Raw genomic sequence first — 26794 nt, 5'->3', positions numbered from 1 at the left:
GACATTAAGCTTGATATACCATCATCAATATCATTTATAAATACAGAAAACAATAATGGACCCAACACTGAACCCTGAGGGACTCCACTAATAACATTAGTCCATGATGAGCAGTGTCCATTGATTACCACTCTCTGTCTTCTCCCCCTCAACCACCCCTTTATCCATAGCAGCAATTTGCCTTCAATGCCACACTGCTCCAATCTGTGCAGCAGTCTTCCATGCGCAACAGTACCAAAAGCCTTTCTAAGATCTAAGTATATAATATCAAAGTTATTCCCTGCATCCAGCTCTTTTGTGACTGCATCATAGTATCCAATCAAATTGGTCAGGCAAGACTTCCCCTTAACAAAACCATGCTGTGTCCGAGCTATAACTGAAGTCTTGTCTAAATGATCCTGCAGTGCTTCTTTAACCAGTGCCTCCATTAATTTTCCTGGAACAGAAGTTAAACTCACAGGTCTATAATTACTTGTGTCGGCCTTCGATCCTCCTTTGTGAATTGGGGTCACATATGCACATCTCCAGTCTGTGGGTACCTCCCCTGAGTCCAAGGAAGCTCTCATAATTATGGCTAAGGGTTTGCTCACTTTCTTTTGCTGCCTCCTTTAATATAACTGGATAGATCCCATTCACCCCAGGTGCCTTTCTTGTGTTTATCTTCAACAATTTCTCCTCCACTTTACTCTCAGTTATTACAAGATTCTCTAGCTTACTGCCAGAGTTGAATACACCTCTGGCATTCCCCTCGCTGAATAACTCCTCATGTGTGAATGTCGATGCAAAATATTCATTTAGTTTGTTAGATACCTGAGCAGGATCATCAACGGTTGACCCATCGATATCAAGTGGACCAATCTGATTCATCCCCTTTCTTCTAGAGTTTACATAAGTAAAGCACTCTTTGCATCCCTTGCCAAAGAGATCTCATAATCTGCCTTTGCCTGCCTAACCTCCTTTGTAACTTGATTACAGATCAACTTGTATCTATCATAGGCTTCTGTGTCACATGTTAATTTATATGTATCCCATGCATTTTCTTCTCTGTCATATGTCTCATTAGTTCATCTGACATCCATTTAGGCCTAAACCTTGAACAATATTTCTTAGTTGGTATGTAAAGCCTAGTAGCTTCCAAGATAAGTTCTTTGAATGCTTCCCATTTTGAATTTGCTGTTGGTAACATCTTCAGTGGTCCCCCTGTATAAAATTTAAATACTGTCTCAGACCATCGTAGTCACCTTTACGAAAGTAAAAACCTTTCCCTTTACCCCTGATGGTAGTTACTTCTTTGAGTAAATCCCACTTCAGCACACAGTGATCACTGCCACCTAGTGGTTCCTTTATCTGCAGATTCTGTATATATAATAAACACACGTGTGTAAAAAAAAAATCAGCAAGATGGCTAGTAGATGAGAGAGAAGAGTCAACGAAAGCACTAGCAGATATCACAGCTTTCATCGCTGTAATATCTGGAGTTTTTACTGGTATAGTCATCACCACTTAAAACTTAAATAAGATGCAGTCTAAATTCATTTGAATTACAAAAGTATGATGCAGCAAAATATTTTTTTCTCACTATTCCTTTCTGTGATTGGTAATCAATCAGTCTGATGTTTAAATTTTATTCATGTGATCTGAATATATCCTGAAAACTTCTACTGAAAATTAAGAAAATAACTTTCTTAACATCATTTAATACTTCATTGAATTTCCCTAACCCAATCACACATAATTTTCATTACGTTAGGGAAATTTGAAAAGACATGGAAAGGGACATTTCTCATAAATGGACTTTTTTTTAATTTCTAATTTGGAATTGTCAAAATGGTTAGTAAATTCATTCAGATATAGCACAAATTACGTTATACATGTTATTAATTAACTGTGTGTGACTGTCAAACTACTCTGCATATCAGAGTACCAACCAACAAAATAAGTTTTAACAATGAGTGGCTAACAGGTGATTCAATAAGCCTTTTCCAGAAAAAGAAATTATTCCCAAATTCTTACATAGCTGAGTGGCCAACACACATATTTGACTTGACCATGGTTCAATCTATGTACCACAAAATATAGCTGATGTAATATGCAGTCAAATGAATAGTTGTAAACTCCTCTCAGCTGACAAATAAACATAATTACAAAGTCCTCTGCAAAAACTTACTGAATAAAAAAAATAACTTGTAAGTAAACTTTAAAAAAATTATACTCTAATGCAGTCAGTAGAGCTTACAACTTCACTACTGTTTTAGTTTTCACTATTTTATACCACTTCTCATAAGAGAGAAGTGGTATAAAATAAAACTACCAATATAATAGTATCTAATCAAAAATGTGTCAATATATTTTCTTTTGGTGGCGTACTGATTTGAACTTGTTTACTTGTGGTCAATATACTATCTTAAAAGAAATATTTTCACAGCTTTTATTTTATATAATGGTTCATTTTATAAACCAATCACCATTTCAGCAAGTCCTAAAGATTAAATAAATGAAAGTGATGGGTACTCAGAAAATTTTCATATTTATTCAATGTTCTTGTTTCATTTTTTCTATTTTATCGGTGTTCAGCAGTAAATGCTATCCTTTCCTTGAAATAATTATACAAAATAAATATTAATTCTCATTACAATAATTTTTATGAAAAATTTCCATTCAGGATGCAAATATCAATTAGCAAACAATGGTAAAAGTAAAAATTGAAACCTCAAAATGGGTTATACATGAAATGGTAAACTACAAAATTCATTCTGATAACAAACGAATATGTAAAATAACAGAGAAGTGGTATAAAATAAAACTACTTATTTAATCTATTAAACCTCACCTGGTTTTTTTGATTGTATGGGAGGAGGAGGAGGAGGACTGGAATCTTTTCTTGGTCGCTTTGAGATTCTATTACTAGTTCTTGGCGCAGTAGCTGCTCTCAGTAATTGTTTCTCTGGCGAAGGTAATGTATCATCTTGACTGCTAGTACACGACTGCGTTTGATTTTGTAAAATTGGTACCTTACCAACATGTTGCTGTGTTCGGTTTCTTGGACTATTTAACAGTTGACCTGTGGCTGGATCGACTACTTGCTTAGGTTCGGTAATTTTGACAACCTCTCTGTTTGGATCCAATGTCATTCTAAAGACAGAAAGGTGTTATACAAATGTAAATGCAATGACCATGCATTGTAAAATAGCGATATTTAGAGATCAATCAACAATAATTTAAGTAGCTAGTTGGGGCATTTTATATAGTCACGTAAACTCAAAGATGGCTGCCTTAAAGTAGTAGAAGAGATAAATGTAAAAGAAACTTACTTTCCAGATCAGAGTGAATGATAAAGAAGAAAGCAACACTTTCGTAAAAACAAACAAACAAGCAAACCTACATGAAAGATAAATGCAACAAAAAAATTTCTTGTTTGTTTCATGTAAAGAATAAACGGTTAAGCACTTAAAAATAACTTGTTTTCAGATCGCGAACATGGCGGTTGATCGAGGTCGAAATGTTAGGCTTAGGGATGAATAAATTTACTCCCGATTTACCCTTCATCGTGTCGTTTTTCCTCTTCGGTAGTATATGAAACGGCACGTTTTCGTTTTACCATTTGAGATATGTCACCTACAACCAATGATTGGCCATCTGCCCGATAAAAAACAGTCACTCACAAACCACACAACAAACCACTAAACAAACCCATCGGCCACCTCAGTCGGACTACTGGCTGCCTTGACTAGATAAGGTAACTGGTAATACTTTTTTCATGCATTACAAAAGCGCCAAGCTTCCAAGAAGAATATAATTTTCTTAAAATTACAAAAAGAATTTTAACCATAAGTGTTCCCGTTGCTAAAAATGCCATGTCTTGCTCTAATATAAAGTAATTATCCACTTAAAACAATATTATCTGACAGCTATGCAACGATGGACTATCATTATAAGTAGCCATGTAACGTGCGGTTTTTTTTTTTTTTTTTTAATCTTAAGACATAAACAATCACGTCGATGCAAGAAAACCAGTATAAATCCTCGGTTTAATTAAACCCACCTAGTATTTCAACTAAACAGCTTTTATCCATACAATTTATTTGTTATTTGGCGTTCTGGTGTTTGTGATTTTTTCTTTCAGCGGTAATAGCATATGGAAGGAAATTTTCACCTTACAAGAACAACATGCGTAAATTTAACAATCTTAGTTATAATGACTTTGAATGAATCATTCATTCCAAGGTTATTTGTGAACAGGTTTAACTGTTCAGAACACTTAACTATACGACAACTTTTAATAATGATTTCACATCGCATGCTCCAACTAAAACCTTTATGCAAAAATAAAACACTAAAATCTATGCAACATGCACTTTTCGAGAAAAAACAGTGCTATCACATAACCGATCATTCATCTTCAGTAGGATGAACTACGCTAATGCACAGTTCATCCTACTGAAGTGGATGCTGGAAAATGCTCCCCCACCATATGAACTTTTATGGGGGGGAAGGAAAGGAAGAAGACGGATGCTGTGCAAAATAAGCATTTGCGCGTGCTTGTGTCCATAAAGAATAAAATTTATTTTATACAAAAATTATACATAATTACGTACGTCAACAATATACGCAAATATAAAAATGATCTAAAATAAATGATGGGGTTAAATGTCGGAGTTGTTTTCGAAGTTCAGGAAACAGGAGGCTACTTTCAATACAGTACGTATAATTTATTCTACAAGATTATTCCTTTCATATGATATACCATTTCCGGTCTCATTTTATAATTTAACTCTTTCTGTAGTTGACTTAATTAGATCATAATAGTGTGTGGCATATAGTTGTGGGAAATTCCCACTAAAAACCGCTTCGAACCAACAAATAATAAATATAAATCAAATTATGCTTAATAAAAACAAATGTTTTAAATATAACAATGCAGTATGGTAAAAACTTTTAACTTATTTTATTAGTATATATTTTATTAATAGGCTAATATCAATCCCTCAGCCAATACATATAAAGTTAAGCATGTTTTATACTTAATTATTTTGGTAAGCATGTGAAATACAGACCTTTAGTAGAAATGCAGATGCTAAGTTTGCATTCCTTATAATTCAGATTATCAATACAAATTAATCTAAGTGTTTTAATTGATTTTATAAAACCCATAATGGTTTGTTACTGCCTAAATAATTTCATGTCACTATGAACAGTTCACAACAGTGTTTACAGCGCAACTGACGCGTTTACCCACATGTTACATTTACAACGCAACGCACCTAGTAACGGGGCGTGTCGTTTTTCTTTTCTAACTGAGAAATTTTTGATTGGATAGTTTAAATGTACGTCACACTTCGAAATGGTTTTTGGACACCAATATAACATCATTATATTACAAAAAAAATGTTAAAAATAATATTGCTATATCAAATATACTTTAAGCTATACAGATATGAAATTTTTACATATACAACTCACTACTCTACTTTGTTTTGAACATTGTAAGAGCTAACTGATATAGAATCACGCTAGGTGGCGTAGTCGCATTCTTTTCATTAGATGGTAACAAATATTTATATGTTAACAGTTTTGTATACTTATAAATCAATATTCGTGTGTGTGTGCTTACACACATAGTTTAATTGTGTAATTTGTTAAGCAAAAATGACGTCTACAAAATTTACAGTTGGTTTTTCCGATGATGAAAAATTATCATCAAAGTAAGTGTAAATGTGTAATGAAATTCCTTCTTGATGATTTTTTTTTTTGTGTTGCTTGCATTTCATTGTAAAATAAAGTGCAAGAAATGTACAATACTACAGTGTAGTACAATGAAGGGGAAGAATTGGCGTGGCCTGTCGTTGCTTTTGAAGGTGATTCATTTCTGTGATCTACCTTCAATTTTGAATTGCTTTTGAATAGACCTATTCTTATTTTTGATAGCCCCGCACATTTGTCGCATTACAATATTCAAGAAGCTATTGACGTATGTCACGCCCATAAACAAAAGCACAATTAATATAACCCATTACTGTGTGTGGATTGGTTTAAAATTAAAAAATATAAAACATGGGTAGATGTGTGTTTATGTATATAAATAAATAAAAATCTGCCCATATTTTATATATCCATATATATGTACAAAACCCCATGACCTGCCCTGGCAGGTCATGGGGTTTTGTCAATGATATATAGGAATTTTGCTAGCAGGGAAAAGGAGGTGATTATCCCTCTGTATAAGGCAATGGTCAGGCCACGCCTTCAGTACTGCGTACAGGTCTGGAGGCCTCATTTTAGGAAGGATGTTGATTTGCTTGAACGTGTACAGAGAAGGGCAACAAGATTGGTGAGGGGAATGAAGGGATCCTCTTACCAAAAGAGGCTTAAGTTCTTCAAATTGCAGTGGCTGGAGACTAGGCACCTGCATGGTGATCTGATTGAGGTGCATAAGGCCTTGAATGATGGGATCATTCAAGGCCTTATGCACCTCAAGATCCCACCATAAGGCCTTGAATGATGGGATCATTCAAGGCCTTATGGTGGGATCCTTCCACTTGTTCAGATTACGAACCTAAGGGGGCATAAATTCAAATTAAGAAAGGACAGATGTAGAATAGATGTGCGGAAATTTGCCTTTAGCCAGTGCGTGGTTAATTGCTGGAACAAACTTCCATCTGTCATTGTAGAAGTTGATAGGTTGAATAAATTTGAGGAGGAACTGGACAGGCATTTGGAGGGAATGGTGTGATTTTTTTTTTTTTGGCTGATGCTGCATAAGCTCATACACTTGCTTTCTTGCATCACATGCCACTACTACCACTACTTCTACCATATATATATATATATATATATATGAACAAATTATTTAGTGTTATTTTTTATTTAATTTTTTTTATGTTTTGCTGAAGCGTACATAATTTGCCAATACTAATACAAAAATGAAAAAGAAAAAAAAATTTGCGGATTGCTGTGGCCGTGAAATATTTCATTCTATAAAATTAAGAAATAAAAGATATTGTACATTGTCTGCAATATTCCTCTAAAACTGCAGATGTTAAATTGAAATAAGTCATTGACGACACACTCGACCAAATCTCTAATGCCCACATGTTTTCTGAATTCCCATTCTCAACTGCATTTGAATCTGACCATGATCCAATTTCAAATCTTGGATTTCAGGAAAGCTTTTGACACTATTCCGCATGGAAGACACAAATTGGAGCAGAATGGTATTAAGGGTAAGTCGCTACAATGGGTAAAAGGATGGTTGAGTGGGAGAAGATAGAGGGTGGTAATCAATGGGCACTGCTCTTCATGGACTAATGTTATTAGTGGAATCCCACAGGGTTCGGTGTTGGGTCCACTGTTGTTTTGTATATTTATCAGTGATATTGATGAAGGTATATCAGGCTTAGTGTCGAAGTTTGCAAATGATACAAAGATTGGCAGGGTTGTTAATGGCAGTGTGCTACTGCAACAGGATCTAGAAAATTTGGGAAGATGGGCTGAGAAGTGGCAACTGAAGTTTAACATTGACAAATGCAAAGTACTGCATATGGGTAGAAGTAACCCCAGAGAAACATACCAACTGTGTGGTACTACACTTAGAGTGGTAGAAAATGAAAAAGACCTGGGAGTAATTGTGCAGTCAAATATGAAGTTTTCTAAGCAATGCAGACAGGCTGCCAGAGCAGGTCATAAGGTTTTGTCAATGATATACAGGAATTTTGCTAGAGGGAAAAGGAGGTGATTGTCCCTCTGTATAAGGCAATGGTCAGGCCATGCCTTGAGTACTGCGTACAGGTCTGGAGGCCTCATTTTATGAAGGATGTAGATTTGCTTGAGCATGTACAGAGAAGGGCAACAAGATTGGTGATCGGAATGAAGGGATCCTCTTACCAAGAGAGGCTTAAGTTCTGCAAATTGCAGTGGCTGGAGACTAGGCACCTGCGAGGTGATCTGATTGAGGTGTATAAAGCCTTGAGTGAGTTGAACACGATGAATTCTGATGGGATTCTTCCACTTGTTTAGATTACAAACCTAAGGGGTCATAAATTCAAATTGAGGAAAGACAGCTGTAGAATAGATGTGCGGAAATTTGCCTTTGGCCAGCGGGTGGTTAATTGCTGGAACAAACTTCCATCTGTCGTTGTGGAAGTTGATAGGTTAAATAAATTTAAGGGGGAACTGGACAAATGTTTAGAGGGAATGGTTGTGTGAATTTTTTTTTTTTTTTTTTGGCTGATGCTATCTACAAAAAGAGATCTTTTAACCTGAAATGACTAAAACAGCTGAAGCTTGCAGAATTTGCCAATAGTAATACTAAAATGAAAAAAAAAAAAAAAAAATTGGGGATTGCTGTAGCCCTGAAATATTTCATTCTATAAAATTAAGAAATAAAAGATATTGTACATTATCTGCAATATTCCTCTAAAACTGCAGAGGTTAAATTGAAATAAGTCATATTCCATGCTTATGACAACACACTCGGCCAAATCTTCTCTAATGCCCACATGTTTTCCAAACTTCCAATCTCAACTGCATTTGAATCTGAACCATAATCCAATTTCAAAACAACTGTCCTTCGACATCCTGTCCCAATATGAAAAGAACCCAGTCTACAAAAAGAGATCTTTTAACCTGAAACATCTAAAACAGGACATCTGTCTAGAGCTCCTAAGCCTCTACCCCTGGAACAGTTTAGTCAACTGTCCTACAAAATTGGCATATACCTTCTTCTCAACCTGATTAGCCTCAATCTCAGAAATCACGGCATCAAAAATCACCACTCCTTTCAAATCAAATGTTTGGTGGACACCACAACTTGAGTCCCTTTGCAAAGGGCATTCAGAAACTTTAAAAAATCTAACTCTGAAAACGACTATCTAAATTTCTTAGCTCACCATAATAAGTTTAACAAACTAAAGAGGAAAGAAATTCAACAATTCACAACCATTAGGATTAAGAAAAACTCAACAATATACCCCAAAATATCCCATCCATTAACATCAGATTTCAACTGCTGGTTGGAACACATAACTCTCTTTAACAGCAAAACAAATCCCTGCCCAGAATTTAAAGAATGTATGCCGTCCATCAACAAATTCAGCAGTATTTCTGTCTCAAAAGAGGTAATCAAAAATGCAATTAAAAATCTCCCTTCTAAAAAGGTACTGCAGGGCACAACAACATACTGTTCTTCATGATCAAAATCGCTAGTCTTCTGGTCTTCTTTTTCAATCAGGCCATAAATAACTTTTTTCTCCTAGAATGGGCTCACTACAAAATTTTTCCACTACTGAAATGTAAAAACATCAAAAGCAACAAAGATATCAGGCCAATATCAATCCCATCCTCTGTACTAAAATTCCTAGAAAGATATATGCTACCAACAGTGAGGAAGCAACTCTTCCCAATACATTAGCATTAGCAGAGGCATATGATGCAAGAAAGCAAGCTTATTCAGCATCAGCCAAAAAAAAAAACCCACTCCCATTTCACCCCTCCGTTCGTTCGAAATACCTGTCCAGTTGAGCTTTAAATTTGTTTAGGCTATCAACTTCAACAACAAGTGATGGAAGTCAGTTCCACCAACCAACCACCCGCTGGCCAAAGGCAAATTTCCGCACATCTATCCGACATCCGTCCTTCCTCAATTTGAAATTATGCCCTCTGAGGTGATTATTCTGAGTAAGATGAAGAATCCCATTGGCATTGAGCATGCTCAAACCATTCAAAGCCTTATACACCTCTATCAGATCACCTCGCCGGTGCCTAGTCTCCAAACTCTGTAATTTGCAAAACTTAAGCCTTTCTTCGTAAGAGCAACCCTTTGTTCCATTTACTAATCTTGTTGCCCTTCTCTGTACCCGTTCCAGCAGCTCTACATCCTTCTTGAAATGAGGCCTCCAGACCTGTATACAGTACTCAAGATGTGGCCTTACCATTGCCTTATACAAGGGAATAATCACCTCCTTATCCCTGCTAGAAAAATTCCTGTATATCATTGACAAGACACCATGAGCTACTCTTGCAGCTCGTCTGCACTGCTCAGAGAACTTCATATCTGCCTGCACAATTACCCCCAGGTCCTTTTCATTCTCCACCACTGTCAGTGTAGTACCGCAGAGTTGATACGTTGCTCTGGGGTTACTGTTTCCCATATGCAGCACTTTACATTTGTCGATGTTAAACCTCATTTGCCACCTCTCAGCCCATCTGTTCAACCTTTCCAGATCCTGTTGCAGCAGCATAGCGTCAGTATTGTCCTTAACGACCCTGCCAACCTTTGTATCATCTGCAAACTTGGACATTAAACTTGATATCCCATCATCAATATCATTCATAAACACCGAAAACAACAACGGACCCAACACTGAACCTTGAGGAACTCCACTAATAACATTAGTCCACGTTGAGCAGTGTCCATTGATTACCACTCTCTGTCTTCTGCCACTCAACCATCCCCTTATCCATAGCAGCAATTTGCCTCCAATGCCACACTGCTCCAATTTGTGCAGCAGTCTTCCATGTGCAACAGTATCAAAAGCCTTTCTAAGATCCAAATATATAATATCAAAGTTATTCCCTGCATCCAGTTCTTTTGTGACTACATCATAGTATCCAATCAAATTGGTCAGGCAAGACCTGCCCTTAACAAAACCATGCTGCGTCTGAGCTATAACTGAATTCTTGTCTAGATGATCCTGCAGTGCTTCTTTAACCAGTGCCTCCATTAATTTACCTGGAACAGAAGTTAAACTAACAGGTCTATAATTACTTGTGTCAGCCTTTGATCCTCCTTTGTGAATTGGGGTTACATTTGCACATCTCCAGTCTATGGGTACCTCCCCTGAGTCCAAAGAAGCTCTCATAATTATGGCTAGGGGTTTGCATACTTCCTTTGCTGCCTCCTTTAATATAACTGGATAGATCCCATCCATCCCAGGTGCCTTTTTTATGTTTATCCTCAACAATCTCTCCTCCACTTTCCTCTCAGTTATTACAAAATCATCCAGCTCACTGCCAATGTTTACTTTACCTACATCATTCTCCTTCCTGAATAACTCCTCATGCGTGAATGTAGATGCAAAATACTCGTTTAGATTGTTAGCCACCTGAGCAGGATCCTCAACTGTTGAACCATCAATATCCAGTGGACCAATCTGATTCATCCCTTTCCTTTTCGAGTTCAAGTATGTAAAGAACTCTTTTCTGTTTTTCTTTGCATCCTTTGCCAAGGATTTTAACCGCCTTGCTGAATGCACAAACAATTCCTATCATAACCAACCATAAGGATCTGGGAACATTATAACCAGATTCACTAGGAAATTATCAGAAGATCCACATCAACCAACCTTCTTGCAACAAACCAAATAATTCTGAAAGCTCTTGATTCTAAAAATTAAATCGACATAATTTACACAGACATCAGCTCTATGTTCATTCAATGCAGTCTCCACACATGCTCTCCTGAATCTCCTCAAACAGTTTTACCTCTTCAACGGTAATCTATTAAATCTCTTTGCCAACCTCCTCAAAGAAAGGGTCCTAACAGCAAGCTTTAAAAAATAAATTCTATTGTGCCATTTGCTCATCTGGAATCCCCCAGGGCGGTACACTATCGGCAATAATGTTCTCTGCAATCCTCCAACTGTTCCTACTAACCCATAAGCATGTAATGTCTTATGCGGACGATGTTAAAATCATCGCCACTGCAGACTCAAGTCAGTCAGCTAACTGCACTGAAGAGCTGATCTCTAACACCCTGGCGCCTCCGTAGCCAGGTGGGAAGGGGCAGCAGTGCGTAGCACACGCTTCTTGATTAGACCGGGGTTCGAGCCCGTCACCACCAAATACGGAGGATGCGGAAAGGTTAAGGAATGACCACCGCATATCCTGGAGCAATATGGCCTTAGTTGCTAATGCTCCTAAAAACACAACTCTACTACTACTCTAACACCCTGCAAGAGTTTGCTTTGTACCTCAAATCCTTCAATCTCGTTCTCAAAATCCAGTCACTCCAAATCTCCCTTAAAAAGAGCATCTTTCCAATAACCGCCTTGCTGAATGCACAAACAATTCCTATCATAACCAACCATAAGGATCTGGGAATTTTCTCCGATTCAAAATTCAACTTCGCTACTCGTTTCAACTGCCTGTCCAAAAAACTCGCATGAGCCATTTGGCTAGAAAACAAAACCTTCAACATATACACTGCCCATATCATAATAAATTTCTTCTCCAAAATGATCAAACCAAAAAATCTATGCTTCCCCTGTCTGGGCCGGTGTGGCCAACGTAAACTTCAAAAAGATCTCTTCCTTTGAATACTGGTTTCTTAAATGGACCTACTTTAAGTCTAGCTATGATGTCACTTTCCGAGCTTTCATGGCTGACTGCCTAAACTACTCTGACTTCTCACTTTCAATCTGGTACAACAACCCTTCTTTCTTTACAAAACTGTATAATGTTGACATTGATTGCCCAGAAATTTGGGAAGTCATAGCTTGGAGAATCCCCAGGAAAGCAGCAAGATCCAAACCAACACTAGCCCCTTTACTAACTCGACTCCATTTAATCGAAAGGCACTTCCCATTCAACACTGTTCTTTGTTAATGGTTTGAATATAGGCCCAGTCTTAATAGCCCATAACAAAGCTCTCCTGTCACAAGTGGCTAAACTCATACTAACAAATCTCCACCGAACTAAATATAACCACAATGTTACATCTTTCCTCTCCTTTCACCCTGACTTTACAGTATAGATGTCTAGGGGAGCACATACCTCATCAGGTACCTCCGGTCTTTATGTACTGAACTGCAGTTTCTCATGCATTAGCTAATCTTGAAAATTTAGTGATAGCCAAGTCATGCCAGTTATGTCCATTTAATTTAAACTACAGGTGTCAATTTTGGCTTTCCTATTAATTGTATTGTATTCTATTCTAAACATGTCTTTATGCTTTACTGTAAGCCTCTACAGCTGTTGCATCAGTTGTCCCAGGGCAAGCTCAGCATGCTTTCTGTACTGTATAGATGGTACTTCTCTATACTATCACGCTGGTCCAGCACTTTGTCCAGAATGCCTTTTGGACAAACCTGCAACAACTGGCTTGTCGGGAGCTGCTGCCTCTCTGCATTATAGGAATTCGTGACCAAGAGCTAATAAACAGAATTTAATTAATTATTAAGTCTTCTGATGGTACAAGTGGACCTCATCTTCTTACAAAAATTGCATATAAGATGCAAATAATGTACAAAACTAAAGGAAAAAAATTGAAGCATGTGTGAGGGACAATCCTAAATGAGGTGGGTATGATGCACCCAGCCCGTAATTGAAAAAGTTAAAATCCAATTAAAAGTGGTACCCTCAGCCCCAGCAAGGTGGGCTGGATATCCTTAACAATAATTCTTGCATCCAGATCTCCTGAATCCTAGGACATGACTCTGCCTTGTGCTATATTCATAATTTTTGAAGCCTAAATTATAGGTATTCAGACAGCTTGATGAAATTTGATTCAAACTGCTACGTAGCAGTGCTGGACACTTCAGATGTCCAACAGTTGTTATATGTTAGCTTTTAGTCACTTTACCAGTAGTATTCTTTTTTCAACAATGGCAGCATTCCATTTTCACAAGCTCAGCACATACCCATACATGAACATCCAATAAATAAATTCCTATCTTTCAAATTATGTAAAAGAAGTAGTATACAGTAACAACATTCACACGTTGTCAATTTAAATTATGAGCCAATATCAAATCAGAAATTTTCAAAAATAATTGTTGAAACAGTATGTCAAGGTTAATCGAACATGCTGAAAAGAGTTTGTGCTTACATTTGGGGAAGGAGGATGCTCAACGTTTATTGCAGTCTCTATTATAATTATGTTTATAATAATAATGGAAATAAAGGTGAGAATAAACTATGGGTTGTGTCTTTTTTTTGACTCATTGTCTATAGCACCTGGATAGAAGGACCGATGATAGGCACCGTTGTACTCTGATGCAGATACATCATACTGAAGTTTTTGAGTATATCAATGATAGAGTGATTTTGAACTCTTTTTTTTTTTTTTTTTTTTTTTCAGTTTGGGAACATGTTGAGGAATATCAACAAGTTTGCCACATTTATAAATGCAGAATTGAATTATTTAATATAATTAGGAACATGCCTATCTTTGGAGTATTTGGTCCCTAAGCAAAATATTTTCCAGAGTCCCTACACCCTACTTTAATATTTAAAAAATAGGGCATGAAGGTCCTTGGAAAATTAGGATTATATAATCAATATAAAAATGTAAAGCAAATAAATCTTCATATATTTCTAATTAAGGAAATATACAAATCTGAACATATCAGCAGCACCTGCATTTTGACTAGATTACATTACAATTTGAAAATTTTATAAGGAACACAAGCACTCATGCTCATTGTTGCTGCTACTGGATATAGTGTACAGCCTCTTACTTGCTGAAATGGTAAGTCTCCTTCATTTTATTAGGCAGGCAACTGTTAACAGTACAATCAAATATAGTCTCTGATGATGGGTTCTGGCAAGTTTCCCGAAATGTTACCTAATTGTATAGTACATTAATCAATAGGCTACATAAACTAATTAAAAAACCCACATGGTATAAGAGTAGCTATTTAGAATTTCACAGAATTGAATTTCTATACTTTGTAATTTTCAGAAAACATTTAACAAGAAAATTTGGTAACAGAATTATAAGAAATAATGGAAGAAGAAAAGTTAATTCTGCAAGTAGATGCAAATGTTTGGAAGAGAGAGATGGAATTTCTTATGTTAATTCAGAAGAACAGTGTCCACAGAAATTTCTGTCTGTAGAAAATGCATGCAGAAAACAATGTTTTCTGATAGGGAGGGAAGTGACTTTTTAAGAGAGGATCATTAATTAATCTATCTCTAAGAGTTTTGAGGGGATCACTCCAGATATGGGAACAGAATTCCATAGTAGAGAGAATTTGTTAATTTGTGCAGAGCCAGTACCTATTTATAAAAGCAATTAAAAAAAATTCGTACTATTTTGACTCACTGAGGAAGTGAGTTGATGTCATGGAGCAAATTCAGCCTGGAAGCTTGTCAGAGATTTGTGTGTCTGATACTATATCTTTCAATTTGTCCTAAATGTGGTTTCAGAAATATATTGATCAGGACAGAATAATTTGGTTCTGTAGGGAGTAGTCTTAATTGGGAAACTCAATTGTGAAAATCAAAAGCTCAAATTCTGTTAGTTTGTGTATTACTGTCTGAACAAATGAAGTTTTGTACTTCATTGTTTTTGACAACCCTGATAAGTCCCTTATAGAATTGTTTTTCCATGTGGTATATTAGTTTGATGGTGGATTTTGCTTCTATTAACAGTTTCCTTTTCAGTGTTTATTAATGGTTACACACAAGCCCTCTCAGAAATGGTGCAAGTAATTCTTAAATGTATTTAAAAATTCATATGTATTATAGTGGGAAAAAAATTTCAATGTTTACTTTTTTCATTGAATAAAGAAAGAAAATTGTTCCTCTTCTTAAGAAATGCAATTTCTTTTATAAAGACAAATGTTAGGCTTCATAACTATTATGGGGAGGACACTAATTATCACAAAACTAATGCAGGCAATGAATGCTACAATTAGGGTTATGCTTGGTAAGGTGTGATTCTACTGCCCAAGTACCAAGATACCCTAATGTTCAAAATAAAATAAAATAAACTTCTAAAAATGAGAAGGAAAAAAAAATGAACAAATTAAAATCGACAATGTAATATATACCATGGACACTAAGCTCTATAGTGAAAATAAGTAAATAAAATGCAAATTTGAATGTCAACTCAACCATTTGACACATTTAACACAAAGATACAAATTAACCTTAAACTTGAATCATAATAAATGTTAGTAAAATGCTGTAAAATAAATAGGATTAGCATAAATAAATGCAGTAAGGTTATTAAGGAAAACCAAATTACAGGTAAATTAAGATATAATGAAGAACAAAGATTGGTTATAAGCATTCAGACTGAAGAGGAAAGAGTGGTACAGAAGAGACATAAATTGGTTGAGGGACAGATAAAGAAATTGCAACAAGCTGTGTTACATCACTATCAAAAGTAACTTTATTATAAAGACAACCATGGTTATCTCTAAGACTATTGTAAAAAACTTGAACACTAATTGCCAGCAAAGTAATGCAACAAATTAAAGTTACACTCACGAGCAGAATCACCACACACTGCCTGTCCCCAATTGTAGCATTGATTGGTCACATAAATTTCTGTTAAAATTAGGTGTGTGTGTGTGTGTGTGTAATGCTGTACAATTGTTCTTTTGTTACCAAAACTTTGTTGATCAGCATAATTAGTAACAGATTTTCTTATTTCAAAAAAGTATGTGTTAATCATATAAAGTAATATAAATTTCTTGTTATATAGGGTTTTAAAGCCTCCTGGTGGAGGATCTAGTGATATTTTTGGTACAGGAAATTCTCAAGAAAATTCAAATCGGAGAATGCCAAACCATCAACAGTCTAACATCTTTTTTTCAGAAGATAGCGTACCCAATTTGCCTACTGGACAGACAAACACTCAGAATAGATTATTCAAAGCAAATGAATCAGATGCCATCCCTAAAAAGCAAGTTGAACCAACAAAATCAAATGCTGTTACTGAATCTGAAGATGGGAATAAGGAAGTTACATCAAAAAGATATGGTTAGATTAATAATTTTTTCATTACAATCCAGTATTTAAATTTTATATGAAACCTATTTATTTTGATATCAAAAATGTGCTATTTTATTTTATCACGATTCTTAATCATGTTATGACTTTCATAGTTTTAACATATCTGTCCACTTCTTAGAGACTTTTCATTCTCTTTTACACACACACATTATGAGTAGTGCAGCTGATGTTGAAATTGGAATACAGAGTAATTATAAAACATTTGGTGAGTTGTGAAGAAAAAATTACAACTAAATAGCTTTGACAAATCCATTTTTCAGCAGAATACAAGACTTCTAAATATTTCAGTGGATATCTTAAATATGGCCAAGGAACTCATATGGAAGCATAATTAAAGGGAATGTATGTTGTGAAAGCCTTGTGGATTAACACATGAAATTCCATTTCTATCTAAGAAATGGATTAAGGCTTTGGTTGGAGTGGGGGGATTTTTATCAGCATGACCCACCCCAGTAGGTAAAAAAAAATCTATGTTGTAGAGACGAAATACATTGGAACAAGGTAGTGCAAGGATTAAAAGAAATTTGTATTTTTCATTTAAAAAAAATTATATTGAATACATTTAGCAGAACCACCAATAGTGATCACTTCTTAATGGCCAGGTATCATTATCTAGTGCTCTATAATGTTACAAAATTCTCTGATCAATAAGCACTCTTGGGATTGAGCACACCGGTGGAGCTGACTAAGGATTAAAAACTTCTGAATAATGACAATGGTTAAATAATAGTGGATCCATATAAATGTAAATTTGGTGCAAAATGGCCAACAAATGTAAATTATTAACAGTGGAAAAAAAATTAAACTTTTAGACTCATGAGGAAGAAAATTTAGTCATCATAAGTTAGCCAAAAATTAAGTTCAACAACAGTTATTACATACATAGTACAGTATGTATTTTCATTTTCAGATTTTAACTTCAGAATTATAAGATATCTGATACTGTATATCTGGCCTTATTGAAGTTATATGAAGTTATGATGGCTGTCTTTCCCTCCCTATATTTTTACGATCAGCAGGATTTCAACTTTCCTACTAAATGCAATGATCCTAATTCTCACAGCAAAACAAACTTTGTCTCTGCAACGAGTTGCCATATATTGCAATACTTTCAACCAAATGGCATTGCCAAAAATCTGCCATTTAGTTAAAATGTGAAACACTGCTATTACAACCCCTGTGATAAATAAAGCACAAAGACCGCACTGTTTTAAATTCTCAACTTTACGCTAATCTTGCATGCAAAGCCAATACTAGGGCATGAATGGCAGCTTACAGCAAACAACTTCTTTAGTATTAGCAAAATTACAACTAAATAGTCTGACAAATCCATTTTTCTGCAGAATAAAAGACTTCTAAATATTTCAGTGTGTATCTTAAATAAGGTCAACGAACTTGCATGGAAGCATAATTGGAGGGAGCATATGTTGAAAAACTTGTGGATTAACTCAAGGTAAGGTTTGAGGGACTTTGCACTTTTTCGGTGGAGTGGGGGGAATTTTATCAGCATGGCCCTCCCTAGTAGGTAAAAGGAATATATTTTGTAGAGGTGGAATACATTGGAACAAAGGTAGTGCAAGAATTAACTAAAATTTGTGAAATGCAGAAATTCATGTCCTTGCATTTTACAAATTTGGCAAAATGTAAATGTGGATATATATATACAGTGTATATTTTAATTTTCAGTTTTAACTTCAAAATTATAAAACAGCTGATACAATGTAATGTATGGCCTTACTGAAATTACATGAAAAAAATACAGATCTTTTTGTGTATTGGCAATACAGTATATCATTTCTACTTAAACCAAAGGGCAGAGTAATTGCAGAAAATTACACTCTTGTAAATGCAATAGTTTTGTCCTTGTTGAGATGTGAAACTTCACCATCAAATAAATATGCAAATATTATGTGGAAAATATAAAATGTTTAAGGCCATTTTATAGGCCTTAAATAGCAAGACATAAAACTGAGAAACCATGATTCTTGTTTAAAACCTGCTCTTTCCAATGGTCAATTGGAAAGAGCAGGTTTTAGAGCAGGAAAGAGAATTGAAGGTGTCCCACTTTAAGATATTTGCCCCTAAAGATAGGTCAAATTTTGACTTTCAGATTTTTTGAGTCTATCTTTGAAGGAAAATATCTCAGCCAGCAAACAAGTATAAGAGCTCATATTTAGTTAGGCTGAATTTATGCAGATGTTAAATGGAATGCCCAAAGAAGAAGGTACCAAAGGTTTTTATTTCAAAGTTATGACTCTCAAAACTCTTGCTTAAATTTGTTGCAACAAATTTTTGGTGCCAGTTTTAGACCGCATTGTAAAAAATGTGAAGGTTTTTGAGCCTGGACACCAAACATTTTGCATTCTCTGCCAAAAGTTAACTAGGTATACCAAGTTTCAGAGCACTACCTCTCAATGTTGTGCAACAGTAACACTTAAAACTTTGAAAATTTTTTGTGATTTGCTCTGCGTAACACAAGTGACCTCCACAAAAAAGGTGCTGTTGCCTCAACCATACTATATTTTGAACTGAATTTTTGCATAGCTTCTTTGGAAACCTGTTTAAACATCTACACCAAGTTTCAACAAAATTGAAGATGGTCGAGCAGGGACCTTCAAAATTAGGACACTTGACATGGAATCACCCATATTCAAAAATCTTTCATTTAATTACTCTTCATATGCCATCTCACCTTTACAGCTCTTTTGTCTGAGTGCTGTCATTAGAAACTGTCTCATGAATGGCTAGTATATCCCTAAACAAGTGAGATTTTATAGTTGTGTCTTCAATTTCAGGCAGCTATTACTGATGTAATATCTATTGCCCTTTCCTTTCTACAAACTTTTTTGTTGTTTTCTGCTATCTGTCAGAGGCGATTTTGAGTTCGTACATCCCAAATTTAAACGGGCTGAAAATAGCAGTTTATATTTTTTAAACAAATAGCAAATTTAACCTTTTGGTGATATTATTTATTTGAAAATAGTGCAGTACTGTGGCAGCTCATCGTGAAGCAAAGTTTTTTTCTGCTGTGGGCAGTTAATCTGCTTGCAGCAATATAAAAGGACACAATAGTTTATCTTAAATTTATATGGATTTAATTTATGTGCAATACAGACAGCCTGCAGAGCAGGTAATGGGGTATTGTCAGTGATATACAGGAATTTTGCTAGTAGGGAAAAGGAGGTGATTATCCCTTTTATATTAGGCAGTGGTCAGGCCACACCTTGAGTACTGCATACAGGTCTGGAGGCCTCATTTTAGGAAGGATGTAGAGTTGCTTGAGCATGTACAGAGAAGGGCAACAAGATTGGTGAGAGGAGCGAAGGGGTCCTCTTACCAAGAAACTCTTACCCAGAAAGGCTTAAGTTCTGCAAATTGCACCGACTGGAGACTAGGCACCTGCGAGGTGATCTGATTGAGGTTTATAAGTCCTTGAATGGGATTTTTCTGCTTGCTCAGATTACGATTACAAACCTGAGAGGGCATAAATTCAAATTGAGGAAAGACAGTCGTAGAATTAATGTGTGGAAATTTTCCTTTAGCCAGCGGGTGGTTGATTGCTGGAACAAGCTTCCATCTGTCGTTGTGGAAGTTGATAGCTTAAATAAATTCAAGGTGGAACTGGACAAACTTTTAGAGGGAATGGATGTTTGATTTTTTTTTTTTTTTTTTGGCTGATGCTACATAAGCTCATATGCTTGCTTTCTTGCATCGCATGCCTCCATTACTACTACTACTACTACACAGTTTTGGTTTTAATTTTTTTTCTTGTAGTTGTTTGATCATAAATTTTGTTTTCCTTCTAGCTTTAATGTGTGTGAAAGCAGATTAGAAATATTTTATAAGTTTATACTACTCTGATATTATTGTGTTTTGTTCACTTTGCATGAAAATATAAGGCAAGCATGTTTTATAATTGTGTTTACTTTATTATCTGAATTTACACCTTTCTATATACAGGAATCCCTCGATTACCGCGGTATTTTGGCTTGGCCCAAAGAAACTGAAGCTGGTGTGCTACGAGAGTCAATCCTAAGCTATGAATGTAAATACACTGCTAAAGTAGGCATAACATTAGAGAACATTATAGAAACACATCGCGTCATACCTTCTCCATCGAGAAATGTTATCGAGAAATAAACAAAAACGAATGCAAGATACAGTGTGCGAAGCTAGTTTGTTTTTCTACCATAAGAAAATAAAAAGAAACGGATTATTTCAAACGTGTATTATTACAACAATTGAAATATTTTCTAATATTATGCTCTCTGAATGACAACACCAGCCGCACCCATTTATTACGTGCATGCAGATCAGTTGCTTTCAGTTGTTCTTGCGTTGAGTGTTAACGTGCAGACTCCCGTGTATCTCTCGCCATTAATTACTGTGCATACTAATTAATTTCTATTAAATTAAATTAACAAGATATATTACATAATTATTAACTATTATTAAAAATTATTAAAAAGAAAAGTGATAACATTAGATGAAAAAATTGAAGTCATAAAAAGATTTGAAGATGGTGATAGTAAAATACAAATTTCTCAACATCTTGGAATGCCTGAATCGATGGTTCGGACGATTTTAAGTAAAGTCACTGCATATAAGGAAAAAGGTAAGCTTGCTTCATTGTCAGCACGCACAAGAAATAGAAGTACGATGGAACGTCTTTTAGCCATTGAAAGATGGAACGTCTTTTAGCCATTGAAAGATGGAACGTCTTTTAGCCATTGAAAGAATTCCAATATGCACAATGACCATAAAAACAAAAGCCTTGAGTATTTTTGCAATGTTAAAGGAAACGTCAACACTAGAAAACTTGGGTAGAGCGATAACTGAAGAAAATGTTCAAGCAAATTCAAAAGAAAAAGTGATTGAAACGGAAGAAAATTTCACTGCCAGTAAAGGCTGGTTTGACTGGAGAAGTTTGGTTTGACACATTGACTGGAGAAGCGGCAAGTGCAGATAAAGATGCAGCCATGAAATATCCCAAAATTTTAAAGAAAATTGTTGATGGCAGCGGCTACGCAGATCAGCAAATATTTAATATTGATGAAACAGGCCTTTTTTTGGAAACAAATGTGAAAAAAAACCTTTCTAGCAAAAAAAGAAAAGGCTGAACCAGGCTATAAAGTTTCCAAAGATAGAATAACAATTTTATTGGGAGGCAATGCAGAAGGCGATTTGAAATTAAAACCCATGGTTATATGTAGAAATGAAACTCCCAAGGGCACCTCCCCGTAGCCAGGTGGGAAGGAGCAGCAGTGCATAGCACACACTTCTTGGTTACACCAGGGTTCGAGCCCGTCACCACCAAATAAGGAGGATGCGGAAAGGTCAGGGAATGACCACCGCATATTCCTGGAGCAATATGGCCTTAGTTGCTAATGCTCCTAAAAACCAAATAACAACAACATAACGAAACTCCCGGATCTTTTGGTAAAGGTTTTAATAAAGCAAGCCTACATGTTGTTTGGCGCTCTAATAGAAAAGCTTGGGTCACGAAAGCTTTATTTGAAGAGTGGTTCACTAGCTATTTTTGTCCAAGAGATAAGGCCTACTGTGAAGAAAATAATCTTGCATTCAAAATTTTACTAATTTTAGACAATGCCCTGGGCCACCCACCAGCACTTTCTGATTTGTGTGAAAACATGAAAGTTATTTTTTTGCCTCCAAATACGACAAGTCTTTTACAGCCTATGGATTAAGGCATAATCGCTACTTTTAAGGCCTATTATTTACACAGAACAATTTGCGCAAGCAATTGAAGCAACAACTGGAGATGGTGCAGTTTCTTTAGTTGAATTTTGGAGAAATTACAACATCAGGAAAGCAATAGACAATTTTCATGAGTCATGGTCTGAAGTAACATCCAGCAATATGAGAGCAGTTTGGAAGCATATTTTGCCACATTGCACAAATGATTTCTGCAGTTTCACTCATGTCAACACTGTTATTGATGAAATAGCAAATATTGAAAGAGATCTAGGATTTGATGAAATCGACAACAGTGATGTTCGCGAATTGCTGGAATCACATTCAGAACAATTAAGCGATTCTGACCTCCTTGATATTGATGAACAATGAGCATATGACAAGGTGGAAATTTGTGCGGAAGAAAATCTTCAAGAAAAGAAGTTGACTTTTAAAAGAACTTGAAGTAATATTTCGCACAGCTGAAGATTTGAAACAACTAATCATGGATGCAGACCCAGATATCGAGCACAGTATGTAAATTCGCAGGAACATTGAAAAAGATATGTATCCATACAAGCAAATTTATGATGAAAGGAAGAAATAAAAGTCTGCCCAACCAGCCATTTGAAATATTTTACAAAGAAATAAAGTGAGTTATATATTGTAATTTTTTAATTTCAATAAACTTTTGATTACTGTACTGCAAATATTTATAATTATCCTTTGCTTTTATACTACTGTACATTAAATTGCCATAAAAAAACGTATTTTTAAAAATATTGATTGGTATATTGTAGGTCTTGGAACGAATTAGGCTATTTTGTATTGACTATTAACTTCGATTAGCGTGATTTTGCATAGCGTTCCATTTTGGCGGAACAAATTAATCACACTAATCGAGGGATTCCTGTATCCACAAATAATGTGTGTGAAAACTGTTTTCTTGAATGAATTTCTATACATTTATATAAGTCCTCTATTTACTCTAATAAAATTTATAAATTACAGATCCAATAACTGGACAGGGCGCTAGTGAGGTAGCTAACCAACATACATGTGTTCGTATAAAAAATCCACCAGGTGGCAAATCTTCTGGTATTTTTTAATGTTTGAAGATGATAAATCTCAATTGAATTTTAATGTTTTGACATATCCATTCTTATATAATATTTATGATTTATTTTGTATACTGTACTCAAATGTACTCAATTTTTTTCCTCTTTTTTACAATCAGAATTTTATCTTCAAAATATATGCTGCTTTTATTTATTTGTAAATGATAGTGTAGTTAAAAATGAATTTTGTTATTTTTGACATGTAGTGGTACTTTAATATTTGTATTTTTAATTTAAAACGTGTATAGTCTGCTTTATAAAGTGAAATTCTTTAAGGGATTTATGCACATGTCAAATTGAAATAATTTTAATAAACCTTTTGTGATGTTTGAAATGCACCTACCTGTTGTTTTTGTGTAACATTCCTTTATCTTAATTTTTATTTTAACAGGCCAGCATAATTGTATCAGATCAGCTTGTTACTATTGAGGGAATAGAACAGGCCACTGTTGAGTTGGCATTTCTGTTGTAAGCCTGAGGAGAGTATTTCTTTGTTGAGAGTTGTACAGTATCTGCTCTCTCTCTTTAGGGCTGGCTACTATCCGGGGATAATATTAGCTCATAAAACTATGCATGTTATGAGATCAGGCCTTCTACACTCCCACAAAAAATACATGGCCCATTGCTAACTATTGCACTGATCTGTTGCGGAAGAATCTATTGTGGTTTTTTTTTTGTTTTTTTTTTCCTTGAATGCATTAGTTGATATAGTCTGAAACAGGGCTGTCCAACCTTAGGTAATCCGATGGCCACATTTAAAAAAAAAAAAAAAAAAAAAGAGCAATCCAAGGGCCACATTCAGAATAATAAATACAGTACAGATATTAAAATATTTGGAGAGTCCTACCGTTAGGTTTAGCAAGCACTTCTAAAATTTCGTAATAAAGGAAAGTCATGTTGCTTATAAAAGTTTTTATTGAAACAGTAGAGAAGACACAATTGTTTATAATTGTTTCATTTTAATGAGAGCTCTGCATTTGTTCATTTTCATTTACTAAAGTAGCTATATCAATATCGATGCTTGTAGTTGCCAGTCGCAGTAAATGTGAAAGAAATTTATCAGTCAGTGAACATCTGTATTTGGATTTTATGAATTTCATCGTTGAAAAAGTGCTTTCGAAAAGATGTGTGCTCCCGAGCATTGAGCACATCTTGAGTCCAGAGTCCCTCAATTTTGGATAGCGCTGTCTTGGTAATAATTTTTAAAAATCTTCTCCTTTTTCGATTGTGCCAGTATAAAAAGGGTCAGATTGCAAATCGCACAATTCCAGTTGGAAGTCAGATCTTACGTTTTCAATGCCGACAGTCAATGGTTGAATGAAAACTGAAATATCTTCTTCAATTTCCTTAATATCGCCAAATCAATTCTCAAAATCCTCCACGATTGTTTCATGCACTTTATATGAGCTGAAAATGATGTTCTCTCAAAATCAAAATTCTTTATTTCTTCAAATTGCTTTTTGCAATTAGGAAAAAAAGTAAAAATATTATTGGCCAATGTTGATTTCAAAAGCTTCAATTTACTTTTAAAACCATTCAAATGACCATATAAGTTGGCAATATTCCATTGTTTGCCCTGCAGCTTTAAATTCAACTCATTCAAATGGTTGGTCATATCTGTTAAAAATGCAAGATCAGATAAAATGTGGGATCTTGCATTTGATTTTCAAGTTCTGTTGTGTCAGACTTCACTTCATTTTTAAGAAATGTGAGTATTTATTTCCGAATGGCAAAAAAGCATTCCAGACAGTTTCCGGCACTTAACCAGCAAATATCACCACATGCAGCATCCATTTCGCTGAAGAAATCATGAAACTTATGATGGGTCAGAGATCTATAACCTCCTTGTATAATATTGGTTACTTTTACAGCTACTTTCGTGGCATTGACTTGACGTAGAGATTTTCCACAGAGTGCTTCTTGATGAATGATGCAATGAATGGCAGGGCAATCACACCATCACTAAAAGGCTTTTGCTTTCGCTAACTCCAGTGCTACTTTGTACAAAGCGGCAAGGCTACAACTATGTGCAGTGCTAAGTTTAGCAAAAAAACTCATTTGATGCATCAATTTCTTCTTATATTTGCAATAATGGTGCTTCTTGATTCCCCAATATACATCTTAAATATTTTACTGTGTAATGTAGTGTAGTGTCGTTTTTCGTTTCACATTATACTCTTTAGGCACTGACAAAACTTGCATACAAACAAGACATTGAATTTTATTCTTGTTGTTTGTAATCAAATAGTCTGATTCTCATCAGCTTTGATATACTCTCTTTTCTTCAATTTTTCTTTTCTTGTGAGACATGGTTGTTTGATGATAAGTAGTAATTTATTAAGTAGAAGTGAAGTATATTGAAAATTTGAAGATAACACGGAAATCAGTTGCAATGCATATCTAGTAATTTGGTGAGCCCCGGTGACACAATCTTGGTAAACGGATGTACGAATGACACTAATGACAGGTGACCCTTCCCGGAACATGCACATTGAAATGAGACATCTAGCATGGCTGCAACGAAATGCACTTGAAGTCGTGCATAGAAGCTAGGTTTGCACTCATAAGTAGTGTTTTGTGACGAGAGTTTTATTTTTTTCACGCATGAAAATCAAAAGGCCTAACCCACAGGAGGGCCACATGCTTCCCACAGGCCGTGGTTTGGACAGCCCTGGTCTAAAATATTAGTAGTTTCATACAATGTAAAACTGGAGCCAACTTAATCTCCCTAAGACTAGGCTGGACCTGAATGTCATTTGCAAACTACTTTCATATGATCAAATGGATACCAATAAGAATACAGCATTAATTCCTTATTATTTTTATGGTTAATTAGTCCTGTTAATAGGTCTGTTTCATTTCCTGAATAATAGAAAAAATTGTGATTGTTACGTAAAGGTGGGGAGAAAAAAAGGATAGCTGGAAATAAAAATACGAAAATGTATGGAATCGACAAACAGTATTTGAACTATCTGACATTATGGGAAAGAATTATCATCAGTGTAACTTTGGAATATGGTTTTGTGGTTTTGTAATTTTGGTAATTAACTACTTCAGTAGAAAGAGCACTGTTGTACCACATGATAATTTTGTATGAACTGTTTATTGAAATGTTACCACTTCATTCTGAACTTAATACAGATTGACTATGTTTCCAAAGTTCCAAAGTGTCCCGTCAGTTCTGAAGTAGGTAGGTATTCATTTTCCAGGCTCCATCTTGTTAGTCAGTCTCAGCCAAGGGG

General features: G+C 35.3%; 2 protein-coding genes across 5 annotated transcripts in view; one reads left to right on the top strand and one right to left on the bottom strand.

Annotated features, from left to right (window-relative positions):
- The window catches only part of crm (cramped chromatin regulator), a 228781-nt gene extending 223629 nt beyond the window's left edge, over positions 1–5152 (bottom strand). For 2 of the 4 annotated variants that reach the window (XM_090388238.1, XM_090388265.1), the window contains exons 1-2: positions 3540–3707; positions 2831–3132 (exon numbers count right to left, since the gene is read on the bottom strand). In XM_090388238.1, the coding sequence (XP_090244364.1) occupies positions 2831–3132; positions 3540–3601 (364 nt within the window). In that variant the 5' untranslated portion in view covers positions 3602–3707. Of the gene's footprint in view, positions 1–2830; positions 3133–3311; positions 3374–3539; positions 3708–5054 lie in introns of those variants that run through there. The other 2 variants (XM_090388247.1, XM_090388257.1) reach the window with 2 other exon arrangements.
- A 403-nt stretch (positions 5153–5555) lies between these two features.
- On the top strand, positions 5556–24314 carry LOC150089180 (uncharacterized). The gene is made up of 3 exons (XM_090390361.1): positions 5556–5702; positions 16430–16707; positions 23446–24314. Exons 1-3 carry the CDS (start codon positions 5647–5649, stop codon positions 23541–23543), a joined length of 432 nt encoding a protein of 143 aa, XP_090246487.1. The 5' UTR covers positions 5556–5646; the 3' UTR covers positions 23544–24314.
- Positions 24315–26794: the final 2480 nt, after the last annotated feature.

The sequence above is a fragment of the Mastigoproctus giganteus genome, chromosome 2, assembly GCF_048544385.1.
Source record: "Mastigoproctus giganteus isolate SK-2022 chromosome 2, ASM4854438v1, whole genome shotgun sequence".
NCBI lineage: Eukaryota > Metazoa > Arthropoda > Arachnida > Uropygi > Thelyphonidae > Mastigoproctus > Mastigoproctus giganteus.
Note: the sequence above shows the minus strand (reverse complement) of the source record. Positions and strands in the feature narration are given on the sequence as shown.

Bases quoted from the DNA above. Each gene is read 5' to 3' on its own strand.
- LOC150089180 (XM_090390361.1), top strand. From the start codon at position 5,647: ATGACGTCTACAAAATTTACAGTTGGTTTTTCCGATGATGAAAAATTA. The intron at 5,703-16,429 runs GTAAGTGTAAAT...CTTGTTATATAG, and splicing joins GATGAAAAATTATCATCAAA to GGTTTTAAAGCCTCCTGGTG. The intron at 16,708-23,445 runs GTTAGATTAATA...TATAAATTACAG, and splicing joins AGTTACATCAAAAAGATATG to ATCCAATAACTGGACAGGGC.